Raw genomic sequence first — 22,460 nt, 5'->3', positions numbered from 1 at the left:
AATGGCTACCCACTACACATGTTTTCAGTTGAGACACCTATTCTCAGATATGTCTAGGTTTGTGTCAAGTTGACAAAAACCAACCTGCATTACCTCAAAGGTCAAGTTTAGTCATTTATAATCACTTGCTTTCTGGAGAACCAAGACAAGCATCAATCCCTTCCAGGGGAGGGCTCCCTCCAGGGGAGTGCTCCCATGACAGAATTACCTTGAACTCAGCCCCACCTCCCAACACTGCCATACTGAGGTTCATTCTAACATATGAACCTTTGGGGGAACGTGTTCAAATCAAATCCAAAGCATAGCAACACCTAAGCCAGACAAAACAAAACAGGCTAATCCTAAAAATAAGAACTGGAGTGAGTCAGTACTTGCTACCTCAGAGATTTCAGGAAGTTGAGTATAGTAATTACTTCCAGATTGTTAAGCATTTCAGAAGCTTTTGTTGTAATGTGCACGCATAGCTTAGTTTTTATACTTCAATCTATTTATAATTTTTTAAATGTCAAAATAAAAAGAAGACCTGCTGTTCTTTATGTGGGGCTGTGAGAGGGAGAAAAGCCTAGCATACAATAGACTTCGTGGAAAGGGACTTTCTCCTAAGCAACAGAGGTCTGTGGCCCTAGAACACAGCAGCATGTTTCTTTGTTAGAGCTGAACTTAGAAACTTACTTAATAAAAGTGATGACACTTTAATTTGACTCTATTAATTTCTAATTTCTACGTGACTAAAATTCAATGATAATTCTTGATCAAAACCCTTGTATCAGAATATACTTTGTCTAAACCTTAATACCTCAAAAATTAAAGTCCTGCATAACTTATCCACAGTGTCACTGGTGTCTCTTGTCTAATTGAGGAAATTGGGGGATTAAGATGTTGCCCTGATTGGACAAGATGGCCTGCACCAAAAGGCTTTTCAGCCAAGCTACGATCAAATGTATGGTCAGATATCTGTTACAGGGCCAGCATTTCTTCCCTACTTTGAAATATACTGTGAAAGTTTACTATCACTTCTTTTTCTTAAGATTTGTTTTACTCATATGAGTGCTTTGCCTGCACATACGTCTGTGTACCACATGCATGCCTGATGCCTGAGGAAGTGGTGAGCCTGCATGTGAGTGCTGGGAATCGAACCCGGGTCCTTCACAAGAACAACAAGTGTTCTTAACCACTGAGCCAACTCTCCAGCCCTTACTATCACTTCTTATAAATACATCAGTAAAAGTTACACTACAGGGGGCTGGAGAGACAGCTCAAAGGTTGAGAGCACTGACTGCTCTTCCAGAGGTCCTGGGTTCAACTCCGAGCATCCACACAGCAGCTCTCAACTGTCTATAACTCCAGGATCCAACACCCTCACACAGACACACATGCAGGCAAAACACCAATGCACATAAAATAAAAATGAATGTTTTTTTTTAAAGTTACACTACCATATCTTTAATCTAAAAGTGTTGGTAACTAAATTGAGGAGGTTTTTATATTGTTTTGTAAGCAATCATGTTTACATTATATAATAAAAATATTGTAGACCTCCTCCATCTGTTGTAGTTTTATTCCATGTGTAGTGAGTTGAAGATTACAATAATGAGTTAATCAGCTGTCCAAATGTGAGTATTTGTAGATGTGCAATGACTTGGGAGGATTATTTTAGCAGAAATAACTAAGTTGGTGAATTTGAGCACTAACTTGCTTTCCTATGCACCTCATATGTTGAGTGTTATGGTATAGGCTTATCTACATGGAGTTTTCCCTTTTTTGTGCTATGGGTGATAGAACCTAGGGATTCACACAGGCTAGGTACACTTTGTGTCACTGAGGTCTCTCACCAGCCCTCTTGTTACTTTTGATTTTGATACAGGGTCTCACTAAACTGGCCAATCTGGCCATGAATTCACTCTGTAGTTCATCCTTGAATCACTTCTGGGTTGTTGTTTTTTTTTTTTATCTCCGTATGTTTTCTTCTAAGGAAGGTCACTTGAAGATCTTGTTAATGAAGATTCATATTTTCATTGTTCAAAATTAAAATAGCACTCAGGAGCAAGCAACCTGATGGAGATGATGAGCTGGGATCCCCAGACAACATTTCTCTGTCTTTCCACAGATTCTGAAACAGGAAACACAGGAAGACACATCTGCAGACTATTTACAGTGAGACTATGTCTCAATTCACACAACGACTTGTATGGAGTTGATGGGTGCAGACGCTCAAACGGCCTGAAGGAATGGGCAGAAGCTCAGACAACCTGAAGGAATGTACCTTAGAACATGTCTCAGTCCTACAAACACTCATGTTTCACGCTCATCTTGCCAAGTCTGCTCCTCTTCTGCCATTTCCCATCCGGTCCCTGGTCTTCAGTACATTTTCATGCCACTTCCTGTACAAGGGTATCCCCACTCCCACCATGTCATGCTTTTCAATTTCCATCAGTACACAAGATAAATAACAATAGAATTTTTTTAACTCAGTGTGTGTCTTGTTAAATTTACTAGCCTTGTTACAGTATTGTTTTCTCCATTTCTTGTGAAAGTTTCAGCAGGGTCATGGACTCATAACTGAGCTGACCTTGGAATTACAACATTCCCATTCTTCTGTAAGAAAATGCATTTCAAGCTAGAAAGAACAGATCTACAATTGAACTGTATGGTGTGCTCCTGGCAGTGTGGCTATGAACTGGTTGTCATGATCCTGCACACACATGGAGTCGGGGTAGGGGGTTGGAAAATGGTATTCACATGATCAAGGAGATAAAACAAGTTCTGAACATTTTAAGTCTTTTTACAAATACTGGATATGGTGTTTTGGGTAAGAATGGCCCCCACAGGCTCATATATTTGCATGCTTCCAGGGAGTGGAACTATTTGAGAAGTATTAGGAGGTGTGGCCTTAGGGGAGGAAGTGTGTCTTTGGGAGAGGGCTTGAGGTTTCTGAAGCCTACACCAGAACCCAGCCTCAAGTTCTCTGCCTGCTGCCTGTGAGTCAGGATGTAAAACTCTCAGCTACTGCTCCAGCACCATGCCTGTGTGCTTTCTGCCATGATGGTCATGAACTGAAACTATAATCAAATGCCCAAGTAAATGCTTTGCATTATAAAAGTTTCCTTGGTCATAGTGTCTCTTCATAGCAATAGAATGGTGACTAAGAAACTGGGTATAGCCTTTCCTCTCTTTCCTTCACTTAAAAAAAAAAAAGTAAGAGGAGAGAAAGGAGGGAATGAAAGAAGAAGAAAAGAAGAAAGCAAGTCACACAATTTAGAATTGTAGAGATTCTTATTACCAAGTCAGATAACCCTGATCTGCAAACCCACTCTCAGGAAGTCTAAAGATCCCAAACCCAGCATGTGTGGAGGACTCAAAACCTCAGTGGGACTTGGCAATCGTGTCCCCTGAGGACTAATTAATCCCGATTCTCACAGGGAGTCCGACATAGTCTTTCAGGAGAAAGAAACAACATGAGAAAGGAAGTTTTTATAGTGCTGGAAGATGTTCTCAGAACAGCTCGAGGAAAAATCTTTACAATTAGGAAGAGCAGGAGGTTGATGAGGGCCAAGCAATGAACCCCCTCTTGCTATGAAAGGTCTGGGAGCGCTGTGCAGAAAGGGTGGGATCCGACAAGCCAAACTGTTCCGAATGAATTCTAACTGGCTGAAAAGCTGTGAGCTCCTTCACATGCAGACCACCGCCCTGATGGTGTCCGCCTCTTACCCTTACTGAAGAGGCTCTGTCTGCTGTCCCTCAGTTGACAATTCATTGAGTCCATCTATCACCACAATCTGTGCACACTTTCCTGCCTGAAGATGCGTTTTACGCTTTTCTGGTGTAGAAAGTCAAAAGCATTGTTTTCAAAAGCCAGTGTTCAAAAAAGCCTTGCCTCTCTCCTCTTCAGAGAGTATGCCCACCACATCTAACCTGGAATAACAAAGCCTGGGCTGATGGTCAGTGTAAAAGGTAAACATCTTAGTTAGTGTTTCTATTGCTGCAACAGAACACCATGACCAAAAAGCAAGTTGGAGAGGAAAGGCTTACACTTCAGCATTGCTGTTCATCACTGAAGGAAGGCAGGACTGTCACTCAAACAGGGCAGGATCCTGGAGGCAGAAGCTGATGCAGAGGCCATGGAGGGGAGCTGCTTACTGGCTTGCTTCCCATGCCTTGCTCAGCCCACCTTCCTAAAGAACCCAGGACCAGCAGCCCAGGGATGGCACAATCCACCATGGGCAGGGCTCTCCCCCACTGATCATTAAATAATAAAGTGCCTTACAGCTGGATCTCATGGAGGCGTTTCCTCCAATGAGGCTCCTTCCTCTGATGACTCTAGCTTGTGTCAAGTTAACACACAAAACCAACCAGTACAGTAAATAATCTTGAGCTGATAACAATGTGAGATTAAAAAGAAGAGGAAAAAATGTGCATCTACAGTCCAGAATAAAGCATCAAGTCTGTGCAGAATCATCATGGCAGCCATTCCCTAAAATCCCCCATTCTCCCTGATTCCGCTCCTCATGAACTTCTCTTTCCTCTTACCCCCCTCTCTCCCTCTGCCCTCCACCACATTTGCAACTTCAGGAAAGTAAACACAATTTTCTTTCAATCTCATTTCCTCCACCTTTATGAAATGGATACATGAGATGACAGCTGCTATCCTAGTCAAGAGTATTCCTTGTTGAAGATCCCCAGAGTAAGGAGGGTTCCCAAAGGGTCTTAGCCCAAAAATAACAAGGTGAAGTGATGGAGGCCTTTGAGGATGGGTCAGGGATGATTTGAAAACCGAGCAGGTTTCAAGTCAGATGCCTAATCCATATCTAGAAAAACAGGGCATGCATTTGCTCTTCCCACCAAAACTACATGTCACATAAAGATGTCCCCCAGCAAGTACATCATAGCTTTATGCCTGCATCTTAGAGAAATCTAGAAAGTAGATATTATGATTGAAAATTATATGTCTTCCTGTCTGATTTGGTTGCTTCATTTTTTAAACAATAAATTTATAAGATGCTTTCACACATACTATTTTCTAACAACTTTATATGCCTATCTCTGTAGATGTAGATGTGACACTAAAGCCTGAAACAGGGCTGCGTAGTTGGCTCAGTGGTTAAGGGGGCTTGCTGCTCTTCAAGGGACCTGAGTCTGGTCCCCAGCACTGTAGGTGGGCAGCTCACAGCTGTTGATGGCTCCAGAGGATCCTGTGCTTTCTTCTGATTTCTCATGAGCATACATACACAGACTCATATGCATAGCACATAAATAAAAATAAATCTTAAAAAAAAAGGTTGGCTCCAAAATAATAACTTAAAGGGACAAAGAGATTTGTTTGTTTTCTGGTTTCAGAACTGATATGGGAGCTCTGTTCCACATGGCCATTCAGCCCATCTTGGTGAGAAAAAGGGACTGTAGAAAGCATGCTCAGCGTATTGAGTCTCATTTCAGGAAGTAGAGGATGTGAGTCCACCCACAAGTAGGCCTCACTCAAATGGAAGGGCAGGTGGAGAATGCAGTATAGCTAGACAACCACATGCTTCCCTTCAATTATTTCAGTAGGACCAGATATTGAGAGAGGTAGATAGGTAGGCAAATAAGCAAGAGATACATAAGTGGAAGGACTTAGTTTCAATTTTAGATTTTTGTACGTTCCATTATTTTTCTCAACATAGAAGATCTTATAAAGATTATACAGCTTTCCCAAAGTTTCACATTTAGTGTCAAATCGGGAGACCCCAGCAGAGGCTTTTTGGTGGGGTTAGGTTTTGGAGAGCTTTGAGTACCATGAAATACAGAAAAGACATTAGAGGAGGAAGTGGTGCGGTCCAGTGACATCACAAGACAATAGTTTGCAAATGTGATGGTCAGTGTTGTGAACGTGACAAACTCTGGAATGTCTGGAGGGGATTGTGTTGACTGCACTGATTGAGGTGGGAAGGCTCGGCCACTGTGGGGGTACCATTTCCTGACTGGGATTCTGGACTGTATCAAGGGAGAATGGGAACTGAGTAGCCTCCATGCATTCTTTGCTCCCTTCTGACACATAAGGTAACCAGCTGCTCCAAGTGCCCGCAGCCATGGCTTTCCTGCCATTATAGACTATGTCTTAACTACGAGGTAGAAGAAGCCCTCTCTCCCTTAAGTTACATTTGTCAGAGTATTTTAATCACAGCAACAAGAAAATAAATTAAGACAATGGGGAATGTAAAGAATGGAGCCCAGGGAGAAAAGAAATGAAAACAGTCAATCAAGAGACAATTCAAGTGGAATTCAGCAATGGCTTATCCCCAAGAACAGAGGGGACAAAGAGAAGGGAGACACTGGGGCAGGTGTGTAACGGTCATTTTATTAGCATTTCCTTGAAGCTGATTCTGTTTTCCTCCATCTTCTCCGTCTCTTTTATAGGCTCCTCTGTTGCCACACAGTCTCTAAGCATTACAGAACATCAGGGTTCTGTTCCGCATCCTCTTCTTGACTCACTTCCCACTGTCCCATCGTGTTGTCTCATCCAGTTCTGTGATTTAAACTGTATTCTTCAGTCCTCTTTTGTCACAGAAGTCTATGTAAGAAACCACACTAAAGCATGATGACTTTTGGCAATTAACATTTATTTGCCATGTGACTCTGCAGATGGACTGAGTAGTCCTGCTGGCACTGCTACTTAGAAAAGACAAGACAAGACTAGGTCTGTTTTTATTAAGCAAGCTGGTTTCCTGGCAGACCTCTTTAGTATCTGGGATTGCAGGAATGGACCACCATACTCAAGTGTCCTGCCATGGCTATAGGCTGGCTGAGGATAGCATTGGCTGGAATGACTGGGTCATGTAGCACATGTACCTTTGTCTTCTTCAATCATGAATAAAACAGAAGCCATACCAAATACTTCAGCATTTAAGAGCCTCTGATCTCATGTTGTAGCATGCTGTGTCAGAAATGTAGGCAAACACACTGGTGTCCCTTCACAACGTCAGCCTGTGTTGAATAAGAACAGATTCATGAGGTATGGTGGCTGTGTTGCCCACAGTTTGCCAAGTAGTCCTAATTTCCTTACCAGCCAACCTAGCTAGACAAACAGTTTCATTTGCTCCCATCTTACTGATTAAAAGTAACACTCAGGTCACATGGTAAATATATCCTTATTTATATATAGATAAATGGATGGATGGATGGATGGATATGTACATTACAGAGGCCATAACCGAATTAAGAAGTTTCATAGAGGCCTAACAGAGGCAAAGGGGGAATCTGATAGGGTGCAGAAAGACTCTCTGTTGTAGGAGGGGTCAGATAATTAATCCCACTGGAAGTCTGCTGGGGGTGCTGCTGGAGAGTCAAGGGTTGAGCTACACCTCTGGGAGTAGATCTGCAGAAGTGAGGTACAGAGTATAGACAGAGGAGAAGGGCAGGATCACATCTAGAGAGATGAACTGGCAGATGGACAGACAACTAGCTGAAGCCCTTGGGACAACAGAGAGTTCTCTATTGGTCCCTTCACACACACACACACACACACACACACACACACACACACACACACACTCTGAGTAGTCAGATGACAGGTTGGTGGCCTTCTCAGCAATGTTAAGTGTCTTCCTCTATTTGAGGTACAAATGAGGAAGTTACACCCTTTTCTCAGTCTAAAGTATCTAACAAGTTCTCAGGCCTGGTTTACCTGGAATGTTTTAATATCCTGTTTGTTCTATTGTCCCAATTTACTTGGATGAATTTATAGAGTGGCTATCCTTTCTATTTACAGGAAAAGGTTATCAGACTGTGTATCATGGATGGTGCTGGACAAGGTGCACTGTCATCCTGCTTCTGAATCAAAATGGAGCCAAACGATGTTGGTAACATGGAGTCTCTCAAAACAAGGTGGAGCCTGAAAAACCACTGTCTTACACAAGACAGAGTAGCCTAAGGTACTGCACAGCCTGATCAACACTGCATGGTGTTTGTTAGCATCCTGTGAGTCATGGATGGGAAACCACTTCAGTGTTATCAGTCAAATGGCATGGATACAGGGAAAAATGAAAAACTGAAGCCATTTTCAAAACAATCCATATCCATATGCAAAAGCTCCCAATTTAGATATATAGATGTGAGCTCCTTTCTCTGCTCTAGACATATTGTCTATTCAGTTGTTTAGGAGAACAGCCCACTTGCAAACTCCAAGCATATTTAACACAGGATTTTTATTTTCTTTCAAAAATCTTGCGTCTAATGCTTTCTTTCTCAATACAATACAATGATGCCATCCACTGTTGCTCAAGTCAGACACCTGAAAATAGTCTTTGACATTTTTCTCCCAATCAAGATCTATTAGTTCTACCTCTAAAATATCTCCTTTTAATTTTCTCTTCATCTTCTTCCAGGTTGCTTTTATCTCTCTCCTGAACACCTAAAAATATATCACTTTTAACTTTGATATAAAATCTCAAACCCTCATCAAGATTTTCAATTAAGCCTCCACCACCATGCTTTTCTTGTGCAACTTTCTCCTCACTTTTGAAATTCCTGTACCACAGGCCTTTGTTCATTATCCATTTACAGGAGCTTTCTTACCTCAAGGCCTTTGCCATGCTCCCAATAGCACATCCTGTATGATAAGAATATAGACACCACAGCTACCCTTATAGCTATGTGATCCTAAGTGAAACACGGTATCTGTAAAACGGGAATAGAATTGGCACTTGTATCTTGCAGACATCCTATGTATCCTACTATACTACACCACCCAAAACACAATAAACAACATTTGAGTTTCTTAGCCAAAATAATTCAGTGGCTAGCTCCTACTCAAACAGATATTTCCTTATTTCTCCTAACTTCAAGACAATTTGTAATGATTTATTCCCTTTTGGTTTTGGTAGTGTTCTTTGATGTCTGTTTTTTTTTCCCCATAAGACACTAAATCACATGATTTTCTAGCATCTGCCGCCTACACACCACCCGATTCCTACTATCTACAAAATAATTACATGTACAGATGTTAAATATTTGTTGAATGAATAAATAGTTGTTGTAATGGGCTCAAGCTTCCAGTTAAATTATAATCAGCCAACTGGAGTTCAAATCTCTCTTTGCCTAGAAACCTTGACAACATAGTAATTTTTAAGTTCATAACATCCAGTTCAGGTTGGTCTCTTTCTACAGTTTTATGAAAGAATAGGTATGGCTTGCCCAATTGTCTTCTGTGAAGTCTTCCCTTCTCCCTAATAAGAAACAGAGCTGTAGGGAAGGGAGATGCCTCAGTCAGTAAAGTGCTTGTCTCACAAGTATGAGGACTTCAGCTTGGATCTCCAACACTCACATAAAGAGCAGGATGTGGTGTTGTGTGCCTACAAACCTAGAAATGGGAAGCCATAGACAGGAGGGTTGTGGAGTATAGTCAGCTGGTCAAGCCAAATCAATGAGCTCCAGGTTCAGTGAGAGACTGTGTCTCAAAAAATAAGTCCGCGAGTAACTGAAGAAGACACCTGACCTCAGCCTCTGGCCTCCACACACAGTGGCACATATATAAATACGAGGAAGAAAAATCTGGGTTATAGTGGCAGGAACACACAGAAAGGATTACAGTGTGTGGGGTCACCATATAGTATTCACCTGAACAGCAGTTATTAGAACAAAGTATGAATTTGTATCTAGTGATAGGAATTTGTCCTTTAAAACAAGCATGGAGAGTGGAAGTCAACAAACCTTATGCCAAAGGAAATTTCTGATGCTCTTCGTAGTTCATTATCATATAAACGTAAGAGCCAGCGAGGGGGCTCAGTGGGTAAAAGCACTTGCCACCAACCCTGGTGACCTGCGTTCAATCCCCAGGTCACACCTGGTGGAAACAGAGAATAAACTCCTCCCTTGTCCTCTGACTTCTTCATGGGCACCACGCCCCCTACCCCCATGCACAATATAACTCTTTTTTTTTTTTTTTTTTTTTTTTTTTTTTTTTTTTGGTTTTTCGAGACAGGGTTTCTCCGTGTAGCTTTGCGCCTTTCCTGGAACTCACTTGGTAGCCCAGGCTGGCCTCGAACTCACAGATCCACCTGGCTCTGCCTCCCGAGTGCTGGGATTAAAGGCGTGCGCCACCACCGCCCGGCTATATAACTCTTAAATTAAAAAGATAATAGAAATCTAGCTCTTGAGATATGGAAGTGGGCAAGGCTTGAGTCGTGCCATTTCTGTATACAGCAAAAAGAAAATAACATTGCCTAGGTAACAAAAGGGGAAATCAAACAAATACTATTTTCTAGATTGCGGCCCACATAGCTGAATCCTTTGCCACCTGGACACTTATGTACCTCTAGTCATATCTATTGCCAATTGTTATGAAAGAGCTAGAAACTTAATATTTTTATATGTCTATGTGATAGCTATTTTAACTCATTTAATCTCCCTAGGCCGTTTAATATGGGTAGCACGGCCCACGGTGATAATACTTGGCAAAACAGAACTATAAATTGTAATTATGATCTGAGGGCCAGTCTTGCAGTTTAAGGCATTTAAGTCATTAGCAAAACCTAAGCGGGCAGTTGTTTTAAACACTGGTGTTCAGAATTACTTATTTGTTAAAATTCAGGCTCCCTAGCCCAAACCCGAAGAAATCAATAGAGGTTGTACTTTTTTTTTACTTTTAAGAGAGAAGCTGTCGAGCCAGTGATTCTGTGGCGGGCTATCTGTGCATGGAAACTAAACCTCGACTAGACTGTACCCCTTGCTGAAAATAAGCCGCACTGCAGCGTTCACAGCTTCAACGAACTCTGTCCGCAGCGCCGCCCCGTAGTCCGCAGCCCCAGGGCAGCACTGAGCACGCGCGTTGTGCCGGGAACTCGGGGACGGCCTCCCCGAGACCCCGCCCCTCTCCGGCTGGTAAATCTCCTATTTCCGGCTTCTCCGGGCTGAAGTCCCGAGGCCCCGCCCACGGCCCGCGGACCAATCAAATGCAGGATTGCTGAGGCTGTGGGCCAATGGCCAGGGCTGTCTTTCATCACTGCCCGCGGTTTGAAACTGTCAAGTGGCTGCTAGGGTAGCAGCTGTGCTGGCTGAGGTTGCGGCGGCGACGCTGGGGTCGCCGCGAGTGACGAGTCCGGGTTTGGCGGAGAAGGTGGGTACCGGCGGCGGCGGCGGCCGGCCCGGCCGGTTCCTCCCACACAGGACTCGGGCGTCATCCCTGGAGATGCCCAGGTAGAGAGGACACAAGTGACGCGAGCGTTACCAGCGTGGTTACCAGCCCCGCAGGTTCTGTTCTTTAGGACGGAGCGGGAGATGGTCAAACGTGAGGTTGTGTTTTACTAAGAAAGAATTGGATTTAAATGGGGTTGGATTGGAGGGTGGTGGAAGAAAACTTGGAGGGACCGGCGCTCCCCCTCTCTTTGCAGGCAGTTGGGACGAGGGGATGTCACCTTCCTGCCAGTGGCCCGTTGATTCGCCCTCTGTCTCTTAGGGGTTGCAATTGAACTCCTGGAGCCCGCTTTTCAGCTAAGTTGTACCTGTGGGAAAGAGGAGCCTTCAGACTATCTTGCGGTTTCTAAGGTTAGAGAATACTGAGAGTGTGATGGGATAACGTGTGTCACCCACTAAAGCAGGCATCATTCTTCTGCTTCGTTTCCAAACCCAGAGACTGTGAGGAAATGCTACTGTTGTCCATTCTCAGTTAATTGTCATGCCTGCTTGCAAAGAGCAGGGTAAATGGCAGATAACGTATTTTTCCAAAAGCACAATCGTTTTGTGTCCGCAGTATATATTTAAGAAACAACTTTTGATGTCTGATCATACCAGCTCGTTTGTTACTAAAATAATCCGCAACTCCCATCTCTGGTTGCCTACCAGGTCTGCAAACAAATCATAAAGGACAATGTAATGAAGATTAAAACGGACCAAATTACCACCATGGTTGGTTTGAAATCCGTGAAGCATTCATTCCTAGATGCAGATCCATGCTTATTTTGTCTTCCCTAAATGGCTTAATGGAAGACAGTCACAGCTGAGATTTAGTTTATTTATCTTTTGTAAACATAGCAAATACTGAATAAAACAGCAGTTCCCCTTCCAGAATCTGGCTGCAACCTGGCCTTCTATTTTGTGGCTTCCCTGTATCCCTTCCTTCTACTTCAATGTCTTTATCTCTTGTTTATTTTCTTTTTTTTCTTTTTTTTTTTGGTTTTTCGAGACAGGGTTTCCCTGTGTAGCTTTGCGCCTTTCCTGGAACTCACTTGGTAGCCCGGGCTTGCCTGGCTCTGCCTCCCGTGTGCTGGGATTAAAGGCTTGCGCCACCACCGCCCGGCTTGTTTATTTTCTTAGCAAACCGTAATTGAGGCCTGTTCCAGTAGCAACTGAAACTGTCACAAATGGCTCAACAACTTCCTGATTGGCAAGTTGAGGGCCATCCTTACCCCTTTTTGGCCCATGACCCTCAGGATGTTGCCCACATGATTCCAGTGTGTGTTCTGGCTTTCTCTCCGGTCATATGACCAAGTCTTCTTTGTGTCTTAAGAGTCAGCAACAGGCCTTTAATCTCAGCCCTTGGGAGGCAGAGGCAGGCGGATCCCTGTGGGTTCAAGGCCAGCCTGGTCTACATGGCTAGTTCTAGGACAGCCAAGAGAACCCTGTCTCAAAACACATACACACACACACACACACACACACACACACACACACACACACACTCAAAACAAAACAAAAACTTAGCAGTTGTAGATTTAACTGTCTTCTCATGGTAGCGGTCCTTAACTTTATTAGGATTATTATATCCTCTGAAATTATATTAGAAGCTAAACATCTTTCCAGAAAATACACATGTATTTATATTCTAAAAATGTGTGCAATGTGTGTGTTTGGTCTGCAGGATAATAATTCTTTACCATACCACAATGGGTGGTCCCATTCATTCCCCTTTATTTAGTAAACCCCAATAAGTCAGTGCCTCCTCAATCTAAATCTTCAGCCTATACTTGTAAGGCAGGCCTCACCTTTAGGTTGAGTTTAGGAACTTGACTTTAGGAACCATTATTATGTTCTAGCCATTATGAATTGCAGTGCTTGGAGCTGTGCACTGAGTAGTCAGTGTACCACACAACAGCTATCCCTCTGTAACCACAGTCAGCTGATTGGTTCCCAGACAACTAAGTCTGCAGGTGCTCAAGAGACTTGTATAATATGGCATAGAATTTGCGTGTAGCCTATTACGCATATCATCCTTCACACTTAAGACCATCTCCAGTTTACTTATAACCCTGATACAGTATAAATGCTAGGTAAGTAGTTGTTGTGCAGTATTTTTCAGGGGATGATGATAAGAAAAGTCTGCATGTTCAGTGCAGATGCAACTTTAAGAAATATTTTTAACCCACAGTTGACTGGATCCATGGATGTGGAAACCCAGGGACACTGAAGGCTGACTGTACGGCATGCCCACAGCTTTACCCAGTACTTCCGGGGCCACTTCGTGCCAGTATACCCGGTACTGAGCTCATCGTCCATCCTCCAAGAGTCATCTTCCTGCATTCCTCGCTCTGGTGAGTAGTATCATGGGCCATCTAGTTACTCCAGACAGGAATCTGTGTCCTTTGAAGTGGCCGTTGATTTGACCCCTCGTTTCCATTACCTCAGCACAGCTGTCTCAGAGGCACACTTCCTTCCCTTACCAGTGCTGCATTCTAGTTCAGGACCTCGTTTGTCTCCTAGGTCAGCGATGAGAAGACCCTTTGCTGCTGGATTACTACAACGGGCTCTCAATTGGCTTCTCTGTTTTAGAATCCCAGTCCTCCCTAAAGCTGTCAAGAGCAATATTTCTTTAATAAAAAAAACAAGGCTATGTTTGGAGGTGTAGCTCTGCAGTAGAGCTCTTGCCCTGACATGCATAGTTGCATATGGGTTCAATCCTTAGCACTACAAAAATGAATAAAAAACAAGGCTGATCACATCAGTTGTTTTATAGTTAATATCTTCTGGAATGAGTCAAACTTTTTTTTTTTTTCTGAGACAGGGTTTCTCTGTGTGGTGCCTGTCCTGGATCTCACTCTGTAGACCAGGATGGCCCTGAACTCACAGAGATCCGCCTGGCTCTGCCTCCCGAGTGCTGGGATTAAAGGCGTGCACCACCACCGCCTGGCATGATTCAGCCTTTTAATATGAAAGGTCATGATTGTAACTGTTCCTTTTTGTTTCATCTTTACTCTCAGACTTTGCTTCAGCCTAACCGTATGCCTGGTTATTTTTAGCATCCACGCCATGCCTCTGTATCTTGCCCTGTGCTGCTCAGTTTCATCTTTGGTCTGTCTTTCAGGGTGGACCTGCTCATCTTTCAGGTCTCAATATCTGGGCCATCTTGTCTCTCTTAGAGAGTTTGAATAGTTACTATTTGTCTTTTCAATTTTTTTTTATATATAGTTTTCTTTAGTTAAGACCTTTAGTCATTTCAATGTGTATATTTAGTATGTTGTAATGTATAAACTTAATTTCCTTAATTTTTTTACAATAATATTCCCAACATGTAAATGCCTCAGGAAGGAAATTTACACCAATTGTTGGGCTGTCTTAGTTCAACATCTCACAGGAAAGTATACAGTCTTTGAGATGTCACATAAAGCTGAAGAATGGTAACCACAAGCTCTTATCTCTAACAGACCCTGCTGGAGATTGTCCTGAAGCATTTTTCTTTAACCGTTCATGTATTTTGCTCATCTCTTTCAGTATATTATAGATATACTAATGTTTGGTGTAAGTCTTTTTTTTTGGCCTGATGATTCTTGCCTGTAAGTACTCAGTATGTTGAGTGGGTGATTTCTTCTAAATGACGTGAGAAGCGCTTGCAAGTTAAAGCATTGCTGCAACCCCTTGTAACTACTTAAAAGCTTTGGCTGAAGTATTACAGGGAACAACTAGAGGTAACTTGTGTTGTTTTATAGTGTCTGTGCAGGATGTCATCTGATGAGGATAAATATTCAGTCCATGTTGCTCACAATAACTCTGATCCTGATAGTTCTGTCTCCACAGACCTTCAGGTAGGAAGACATCTAAATTTATTATGATTTCTTTTAAAAGCGTATAAAGCCCTGTGTAATGGTGTATGTCTTTAATCCCAGCACTCAGGAGGCAGAAGCAGGGGGATCTCTGTGAGTTTAAGGACAGCATGGTCCACATAGAGAGTTCCAGGACAGTCAGGGCTACAGAGAGAGACCACCACTCAAAACAATCAGGACAGTGGTAATTTGTGGCAAAACCAGAAATACATTTTTCATTTACTTATACCATTTACAATGAAATAGTGCATTTACAGTATTTCCAAACTTAAAGAACTCTCTACTAATTTGGGGAGTATATTGTTTTAAGTTTTCAGAAAATAGCCATGAACTGTTCAAACTAAAACTCAAAGTTTCAGAAACATTTTCTGAAATGTTCTCATTTAACTACCTCTGCTGGGTGCTCTCGTTCTTAATGTAAAGTAACAGAACGTCAGCCCATCTGAAGTTCTGGAGCCCGGGATACTCCAGTGTTCTCTGCAGTGAAGTTCTGGTTCCTGTTGCCACTTTGATTGGACACTGAAAGACAAGTTAGGAGAACTGAGTAGGTAAGGGTGTCTTATTTACATGAGAGATTCAACTCCCAAAGACCATATTTCCTAACTACCTTAGCTGCAAGGTCAAACCTTTGCCCAGATCAAAAACCCTGGGACTTATTTACAGGAGTAAAGGAGAAATGGGTGCTCGTGGTCCATGGGCAAGACTACTACAGGACTCACATTTAGGCCTATAGAAACCAATGAATACCTTGTGTCTTATCCAAACTTATCAAGGTAGGGTTGTCTTGAATAACTGAAAAACTTAGGATTTCCTTTTATTTTAACAATCAGATATAATTTGCAGGTTTTTTAAACTTAAGAATATTTAAATCTTTTTAAAGAATTATAATGAATTTTTTCACCTAATGTTTAATGCATATGTGTATTAAAATAGACTCCCAAGTTGAAAGTCAAACCAACTCACTCTTTCACATTGAAATTTCACAATTTTCAAACAGAATAGTACAAACTCCTTTTACAATTTTACTTAAAATTCCAATGCTAAAACAAAGCCATAATTATACAGATTTATTTTATGAACTCAAATCCATGGCATTTTCTTCTAACAACAATAGCAAAAATAAGCAAGCTTCCCCTGTGAGTATGGACTTCAAACTAGGTGAAACAAAATGTCTGTGTTGTAGTTCATAAGCTTGAGTATCCAGTCTGCTTCTTTTGAGTTACAGAATGTCAAGACAATTCTGGTACCTTATGTGGTGGTGCATGCCTGTATTGCAAGTACTCAGGAGGCCTAGGCAGGAAGAGTGCAGACTTGATAGCAACCTGGGTTACATGGCAAGTTCCAGCCTGGGGAATAGAGGGAAATCCTGTCTCAAAATAAGAAAGAGAGAAAGGAAGGAAGGAACGGAGAGAGGGAGGAAAGAAAAGTAAAAGGGAAGAACAGAGAGAGAGAAAATAGAAACTGAGTCTCAGTTTAAGTACTTGAAATTGAAAGTGATAGCTTTTCAATAGCATGTCTTGTCTCATCTTCAGTTAAATTGATCTGAAATGTAAGAAAGAAGAGATAGAAAAATAGTCTATTGAATCACCAACATCTGTTACCTCTTTAAACTTTTAATTGTAAATATAAAAGTCATACCAGAAGTACTCAAAGGACTCAAGCTTAGCATAAGAGCTCGACTTTTCTGTATTGTGGTAAAAATGTGACTATTATGTGATTTAGTAGATTTCTTAACACAACAGAAAATGGAGTGGTCGGATGCAGCATTACAGCTGTTATAATACATCACTGTTACTGGCTTCTCGTAGGAAGAGTATGAAGAACTGCTTCGCTATGCTATTGTGAATCCAAATGTTGACTCCAGTGCTTCCCAGCCGTCTCATCCGAAGGGAGAAGTGGCTCCAGGTAGATTTCCTGCGCTCACTGACATGCTTTGCTAACTAGGTTATGTACAGATACCACATAAGATCCTGAGTTTGTCAGTGATGCTGACGTGACTGGAAACGTTCCTTACCATCAGCGTTTTCTTCTCAATCCATGGTGTAAAGCAGTACCATGTGGGTCTGCCTTATATTTTACTGTGTTGTTCCTGGCTCCTTTTATTTAAACTTCAGTTGACTTTTAACTTTAGGAAAGTTACTAAAGTCAAAGCAACCCAGTAACTATTTTCTCTTAGTGGACTCTATTATGCCCCTGTTTTTGATCCAGAAGTTTTATGCCAGGATTACTTTGAAAACTAAATGCCCAAGCCCATCTTTAAAGATGTTCCTGACACTGCCCTCCAAATCCCTTAAGTTACTCTAGAACCACCTGCTGGTTCTTTGTCAGCAGTACTTACATGGGCATGGAGGGTGGTTTGCATTATAGCACAAAGGTGGACCTTCTTGTGGACTGTCAGCAATAGATCTGGTATCTGATACAAGCCAAGTTGTGCTTTGATAGAGGGGTTAAAGGTAGAAACAGAAAGGAAGCTCTTTTTACCTCTTCACGCCTTATTTAGTAAAGTACAAGCACAAACAACTCATTCTGAGTAAGCGCTCTGTTTTTCATATGTTTATTCGTGTATGTGTGTATGTACATGCCTACATGTGCATGCCAGCAGGGGTCTGTTCTGTCCTTCCACTGTATGGGTTCTAGGGATTGAACTCAGGTTGTCACGCTTGGAAGCAAGCATCCTTACCCACTGAGCCCCCTCATGGGCCCTTTGAGAGGGCCGAGATAGCCAACATGGGCAGTCTTCATACAGTTGGCTTGCCTGCAAGGATGAGTGTCCTTGAGGGTGCCTTTCACAACCCACACAGGGACAAAAGGCTCCTGGGTTTCTGCTGAGTCACAGCCCTAGTCTTGGTTCCCTAGTCCCTGTTTGTAGATTCCCGCCCCCACACCATGTTCCTATATTAGACTGCTGCACTGGAATGACGGATAGAACCACAGGACCATGACTTCAAATAAATAATTTACTATGGCAGATGTTTTCTACCTAAATTTCAATTCCTTTAAGAGATGTGAACCTTGGTTTTACTCATTATACATCAACAGTATCAGTCATATGCTTTGGTTTTTACTGAGTACCTTAACATACAGTTCCTACTGACCAAACTAATGTACTGCAGACTTATTAATATAATCAAGCAAGGGCTGGAAAGAGAACTCACAGGCCAAATGTTTGCCATGTAAGTTTGAGGATTTGAGTTTGAAATTCCCAGAACCCATGTAAAGCCAGTACAATAGTGTGAGTCTGTAATCATAGTGTTCCTAGAGGTGAGGTGGAAGGCAGAAACAGGAGAATCCCCAGAAGCTCACAGGCCTGGTAGCTGGCATGCACAGCAGTGAACAGCAAAGAGACCCTATCTCAAACAAGATGGAAGGGGAGCATCTCCACAAACATGCCGTGGCATATGCATGCTCCTCACATAGTCACACAGACTGTGTGTGTGCGCTTATATAATAGATATTATATCTATATATTAGATACATAGGTACATAGACAGTAAGCACAGTGTCCTCAAGTACAACTGGGCCATAAATACATGAAAAATATTTGACCTCTGAAACAGTCAGAGAAATGCAAATCAAAGCCATATTGAGATTCCTGTCTCCCCACAGAAAAGCTGTCATCCACAACACAAAAACAACCAATGCTGGTGCAGATATGGGTAAAAGATGAGACTCTTAGACACTGCTTGTGGGAATGTGACTTGTGCAGCCACTGAGAGAGTCATTGCGGAAATTCCTCTCTGAATGGACACGAGTTATGAAAAATGAGTTAAAATTCATTGTTTTTCTAGTTCTAATTCTGTTGTGCATTTGGGCTTTGATGGTAGGTAAGTGCATAAAATGTAATTGATACTAAAAGTATAAAACTTAATGTGGAGCTTCATAGCTTCCATTCTGAATGCCAACTCTAACTGTATTGTGTTGTGTAGTCTTTGGGCCTGGTTAATTTTGGTGTGTGATTTTATTTATTTGCAAAGTTTTTTTTAAAAATAATAATGATAGTAAGATTTAAAAAATAAACTGAAACTAGACCTACCATATGACCCAGCTATATTCCCCTGGATATACACTCAGGAAAATCCAAGCTAGTGTACAATGTTTGCACACCCATGTTTATTGCAACACTATTTACAATAGCCATGGCATATAACTAGAGAACAGTGGAATGTTGGTCAGCCATGAAAAACAAAATAATGTTTGCAGAAAAATTAATGGAACCTGAGAATCAAGTTAAGCAAAATAAGCCAGGCTTAGAAAGACAAATATTGCATGTTTTCCCACATATGGAGAATATGGATTTTTTTTTAATTTATTTAAGACATAAAAACAGAAGGAGTACTGTTTAAAAGGGAGAGGATCAGAGGAGCAGGGACACCAGAGGAAGGAAGGGGTGTGTATGTCATCTGCAGCCTGAGAATGCCACAGCAAAGCCATTGTCTTTACAGTGCATACACACGTTTTGATTTCAGTAGTTCAGTTTAATTTTAAAAACCTTTTTTTTTTTTTTTTCAGGAACTAACCCCATGAAAGAAACTGCAATGGAAGTTGGAAAAGGATGTGACATGTCCAGCCATTCAAAATCAGGTGAGATGACATTTCCTCAGTTTGTTTCAGTAATGACAGTGTGCTAACAGGAGTAATGTCAGCATAGTACTTAATAACCAGATCTTAAAATGTTCTTGTTGCTAGTTTACATGATAATATTTAAATCTTGGGCAGTATCTTTGCAGGTGGTCTTTCAAGCTCTTACGTTGTATGATTCTATTTTGTAAACAATGAATATATGTTTTCAACAATAAAAGCACAGAGCCTATTGGAATATGCTTACAATCTCACCACTTAGGACATTGAGATAAGTTTAAGGCCAACCTGGGCTACATAGGGTCTATCTCAGAAAAACAAACAAAAGGGGGAAAGCAGATATATATTACATAGCAGATATACAACTTAGGGAATAATTTCCCTTCTTGCAAGGAGTTCTGGAAAGATTTGCTTTTAAATAACAAGTTCTATAGTATTTCTGCCCTTGATTCATTCTGCAAGAAAGATAGAAAAGCCCTTCAGTCCTGGTTATTAGAATCTTTATAGTTAATGTAGAATACATGAGAAATGGTGATAGATAGTGTCTAATTCTAGTAAATGTGGAATAGATTAGATTGCCTTTTCCTTTTTATGCTTTGTAGAGGTAGAGGCCAGTTATCTGTCTGGCTCTAGCTCTCCTCCACTCCCTGGGTAATAGCAAGTGATGAGAGTTGTGTGTATATGTACGGGCATGAAGATTGGTGTCCATATTTCCTATCCATAGTATCTGATAAACTAAATAATCAGCCCCTTTAAATTATCAAATCTTAAGGATGTTAGGTTGGTACCAGCACTGAATATAAAGCAATAGTGATCTATATACAACCACCCTCACTTGGTCAATTAACTCTCCGAGCCTCGGTTTTCTCCTTAAGGTCGAGAAAATACCTTCCTTTTAGGATGGCATGTGTGTGCTAACCCTTAAACATTTTTATCACAGCAACATAAAAGACACTTTGTTAATGTTAATGTGATGGTGTGGTTTTCGGTTCAGACTGGTCTAGGATAGGACACATCCTTGTTTGTCCTGAGAGCTCTTTGTGAAGGGTGGGAGGGTATAGGAAGCATCTCATGCCAGTCAAACCTCCGTCACTGACAGCACTGATAGCGCAATCACCCACACTGAGTGTACCTCACGGGGAACTTCTCTGTGCTTTTCTCAGCCTCCAGAGTTGACAGACGTCTGGTAGCCTTTGATATGCCTTTGCTGGTGGAGGCTTTTCCATCTGACCTGGCTGCTGCTTGACTGCTTTGCCTTTCTTCCAGGGACATCCCCGGTCCTGTCACCCAGAAAGGTCTCTCATCCAGTCATGGATTTTTTCAGTTCACATGTTTTAGGTGACTCTTCCTCACCAGCCTCTGCTTCTACTCGTACAGATGCCCATGAAATGATTGTGGGCGACCGTCTTGTTTCTGAGGAAAATCTTCAGAAGGTGGAGAATGTACTTGACCTCTGGAGTTCAGGTCTGAAGGTATTGCGGCTGCTCTGCTCCAGCATGCTGTAGTCTGACACTTGAGCCTACTCTCTATTTGTTTCTTTTCTTTCTTTCTTTCCTAGAAAACAAAAACCTAAACCTTTAGGTTCCTGGGATGATCCATCCAGTGTCTTAGATTTATGCTTCTTGGTCTTTAATGCACATATGAACTGCCTTGGTTTCTTGTTGAGCTGTGAGTTGGTACTCAGTATGTTTTAGGTAGGGCCTAAGATTACATGTTTCTATTATGCTCCTAAGTAATATAACTGGTTTCTAAACCAGGCTTTGAGTTGCGAGGTTTTAAGGAGTTGCTAGGATACTGTATGTTCCACCACATTTCTTGTGTGTTTGAAAGGGCTTCTTGATGGCATACAGTGATGACTGACACTATTTCAGTCCCTTCAGACCCTAGTGCTGACAAATAGAGGGTTAGGAGGGCCATACACCTGGAGTCCCAGCTGCTTGGGAGGCTGAGATTGGAGGAACTTTTATGTTTAAAAAATATATACTACCAATGTATATTAATTTTATAGCAGCCACAATATATGTCTGAAGATTCTATGAAAATATTTTTGTTGGGTGATGTTAGTAGCCTGCCAATAAAACAGTATTACAGAAATGTCCCGATTTTTGCTATTTTTTTAATGGAGAGGGCTGGACAGATGGCCCAGTAGTTAAGAGCAAAAGTCTTACTCTTGCAGAGGATTGAAGTTCAGTTTCCAACACCCTGTCAGTGGGTCACAACCTGCTGGAACTCTAGCCATGGCATCTGAAACCTCTGGCCTCATGGACACCTATGCTGATGTTCACATACCCATACAGAGACTTACACAAAATTTAAAACAAATATCTTTTTAAGTAATATGATCTAACTATTCTAAAAATGGAGAAAATGAACTTTTCTGAAGCATATAATTATGTATTTACATACATAAAATTATGATCATGTGAATTCTGTGACTTCTGTATCTTCCTGTTATTTGAAACTCTAGCAATACTCTGGAGCAGTGTCTACCATCTTCCCCTTGGGATGGGTTTCCTGGGGTGGGGGTAGAGGAGATCTGTTGCCATATTGCACAGACAACCATTCAAACTATTTTCTGTCCACCAATACTATTTATTGAAGGCTTTTGTTGGTTTTAGATGAGCATTGATTACTTGGTGTTTTTACTCATGCCCGTCAGTAGGGTAAATGAGCTTAGCTCTTTGTTGTAAGGTGACTATTGTGGGAAATTCTTTTGGGGAAAACTTCAGCTCCATGGTTTCAACTACCACCACCACCGCTAATCAGCCCATCTTTGGGTCTCAGCTTAGCCCGTACTCCTACATTTCTTCACCTGATCCGTTTCTCGTTTACACGTTTTTGACATTTTATTTTTTTAATCCTATGTGTAGGGATGTTTTG

The 22,460-nt window shown here is 41.7% G+C and overlaps 1 protein-coding gene across 4 annotated transcripts in view; it reads left to right on the top strand.

The window, feature by feature from the left end:
* Positions 1–10,901: 10,901 nt before the first annotated feature.
* Poc5 (POC5 centriolar protein) overlaps positions 10,902–22,460 on the top strand; it is a 31,151-nt gene continuing 19,592 nt past the window's right edge. The window contains exons 1-6 of one of the 4 annotated variants that reach the window (XM_059276285.1): positions 10,902–11,086; positions 13,334–13,496; positions 14,889–14,984; positions 16,811–16,907; positions 19,512–19,583; positions 20,847–21,052. In XM_059276285.1, the coding sequence (XP_059132268.1) occupies positions 14,901–14,984; positions 16,811–16,907; positions 19,512–19,583; positions 20,847–21,052 (459 nt within the window). In that variant the 5' untranslated portion in view covers positions 10,902–11,086; positions 13,334–13,496; positions 14,889–14,900. Of the gene's footprint in view, positions 11,167–13,333; positions 13,497–14,888; positions 14,985–15,425; positions 15,551–16,810; positions 16,908–19,511; positions 19,584–20,846; positions 21,053–22,460 lie in introns of those variants that run through there. The other 3 variants (XM_059276286.1, XM_059276287.1, XM_059276288.1) reach the window with 3 other exon arrangements.

The sequence above is a fragment of the Peromyscus eremicus genome, chromosome 11 (genome assembly GCF_949786415.1).
Source record: "Peromyscus eremicus chromosome 11, PerEre_H2_v1, whole genome shotgun sequence".
NCBI classification, from domain to species: Eukaryota; Metazoa; Chordata; class Mammalia; order Rodentia; family Cricetidae; genus Peromyscus; species Peromyscus eremicus.
This window is presented reverse-complemented; position numbering and strand designations above follow the sequence as displayed.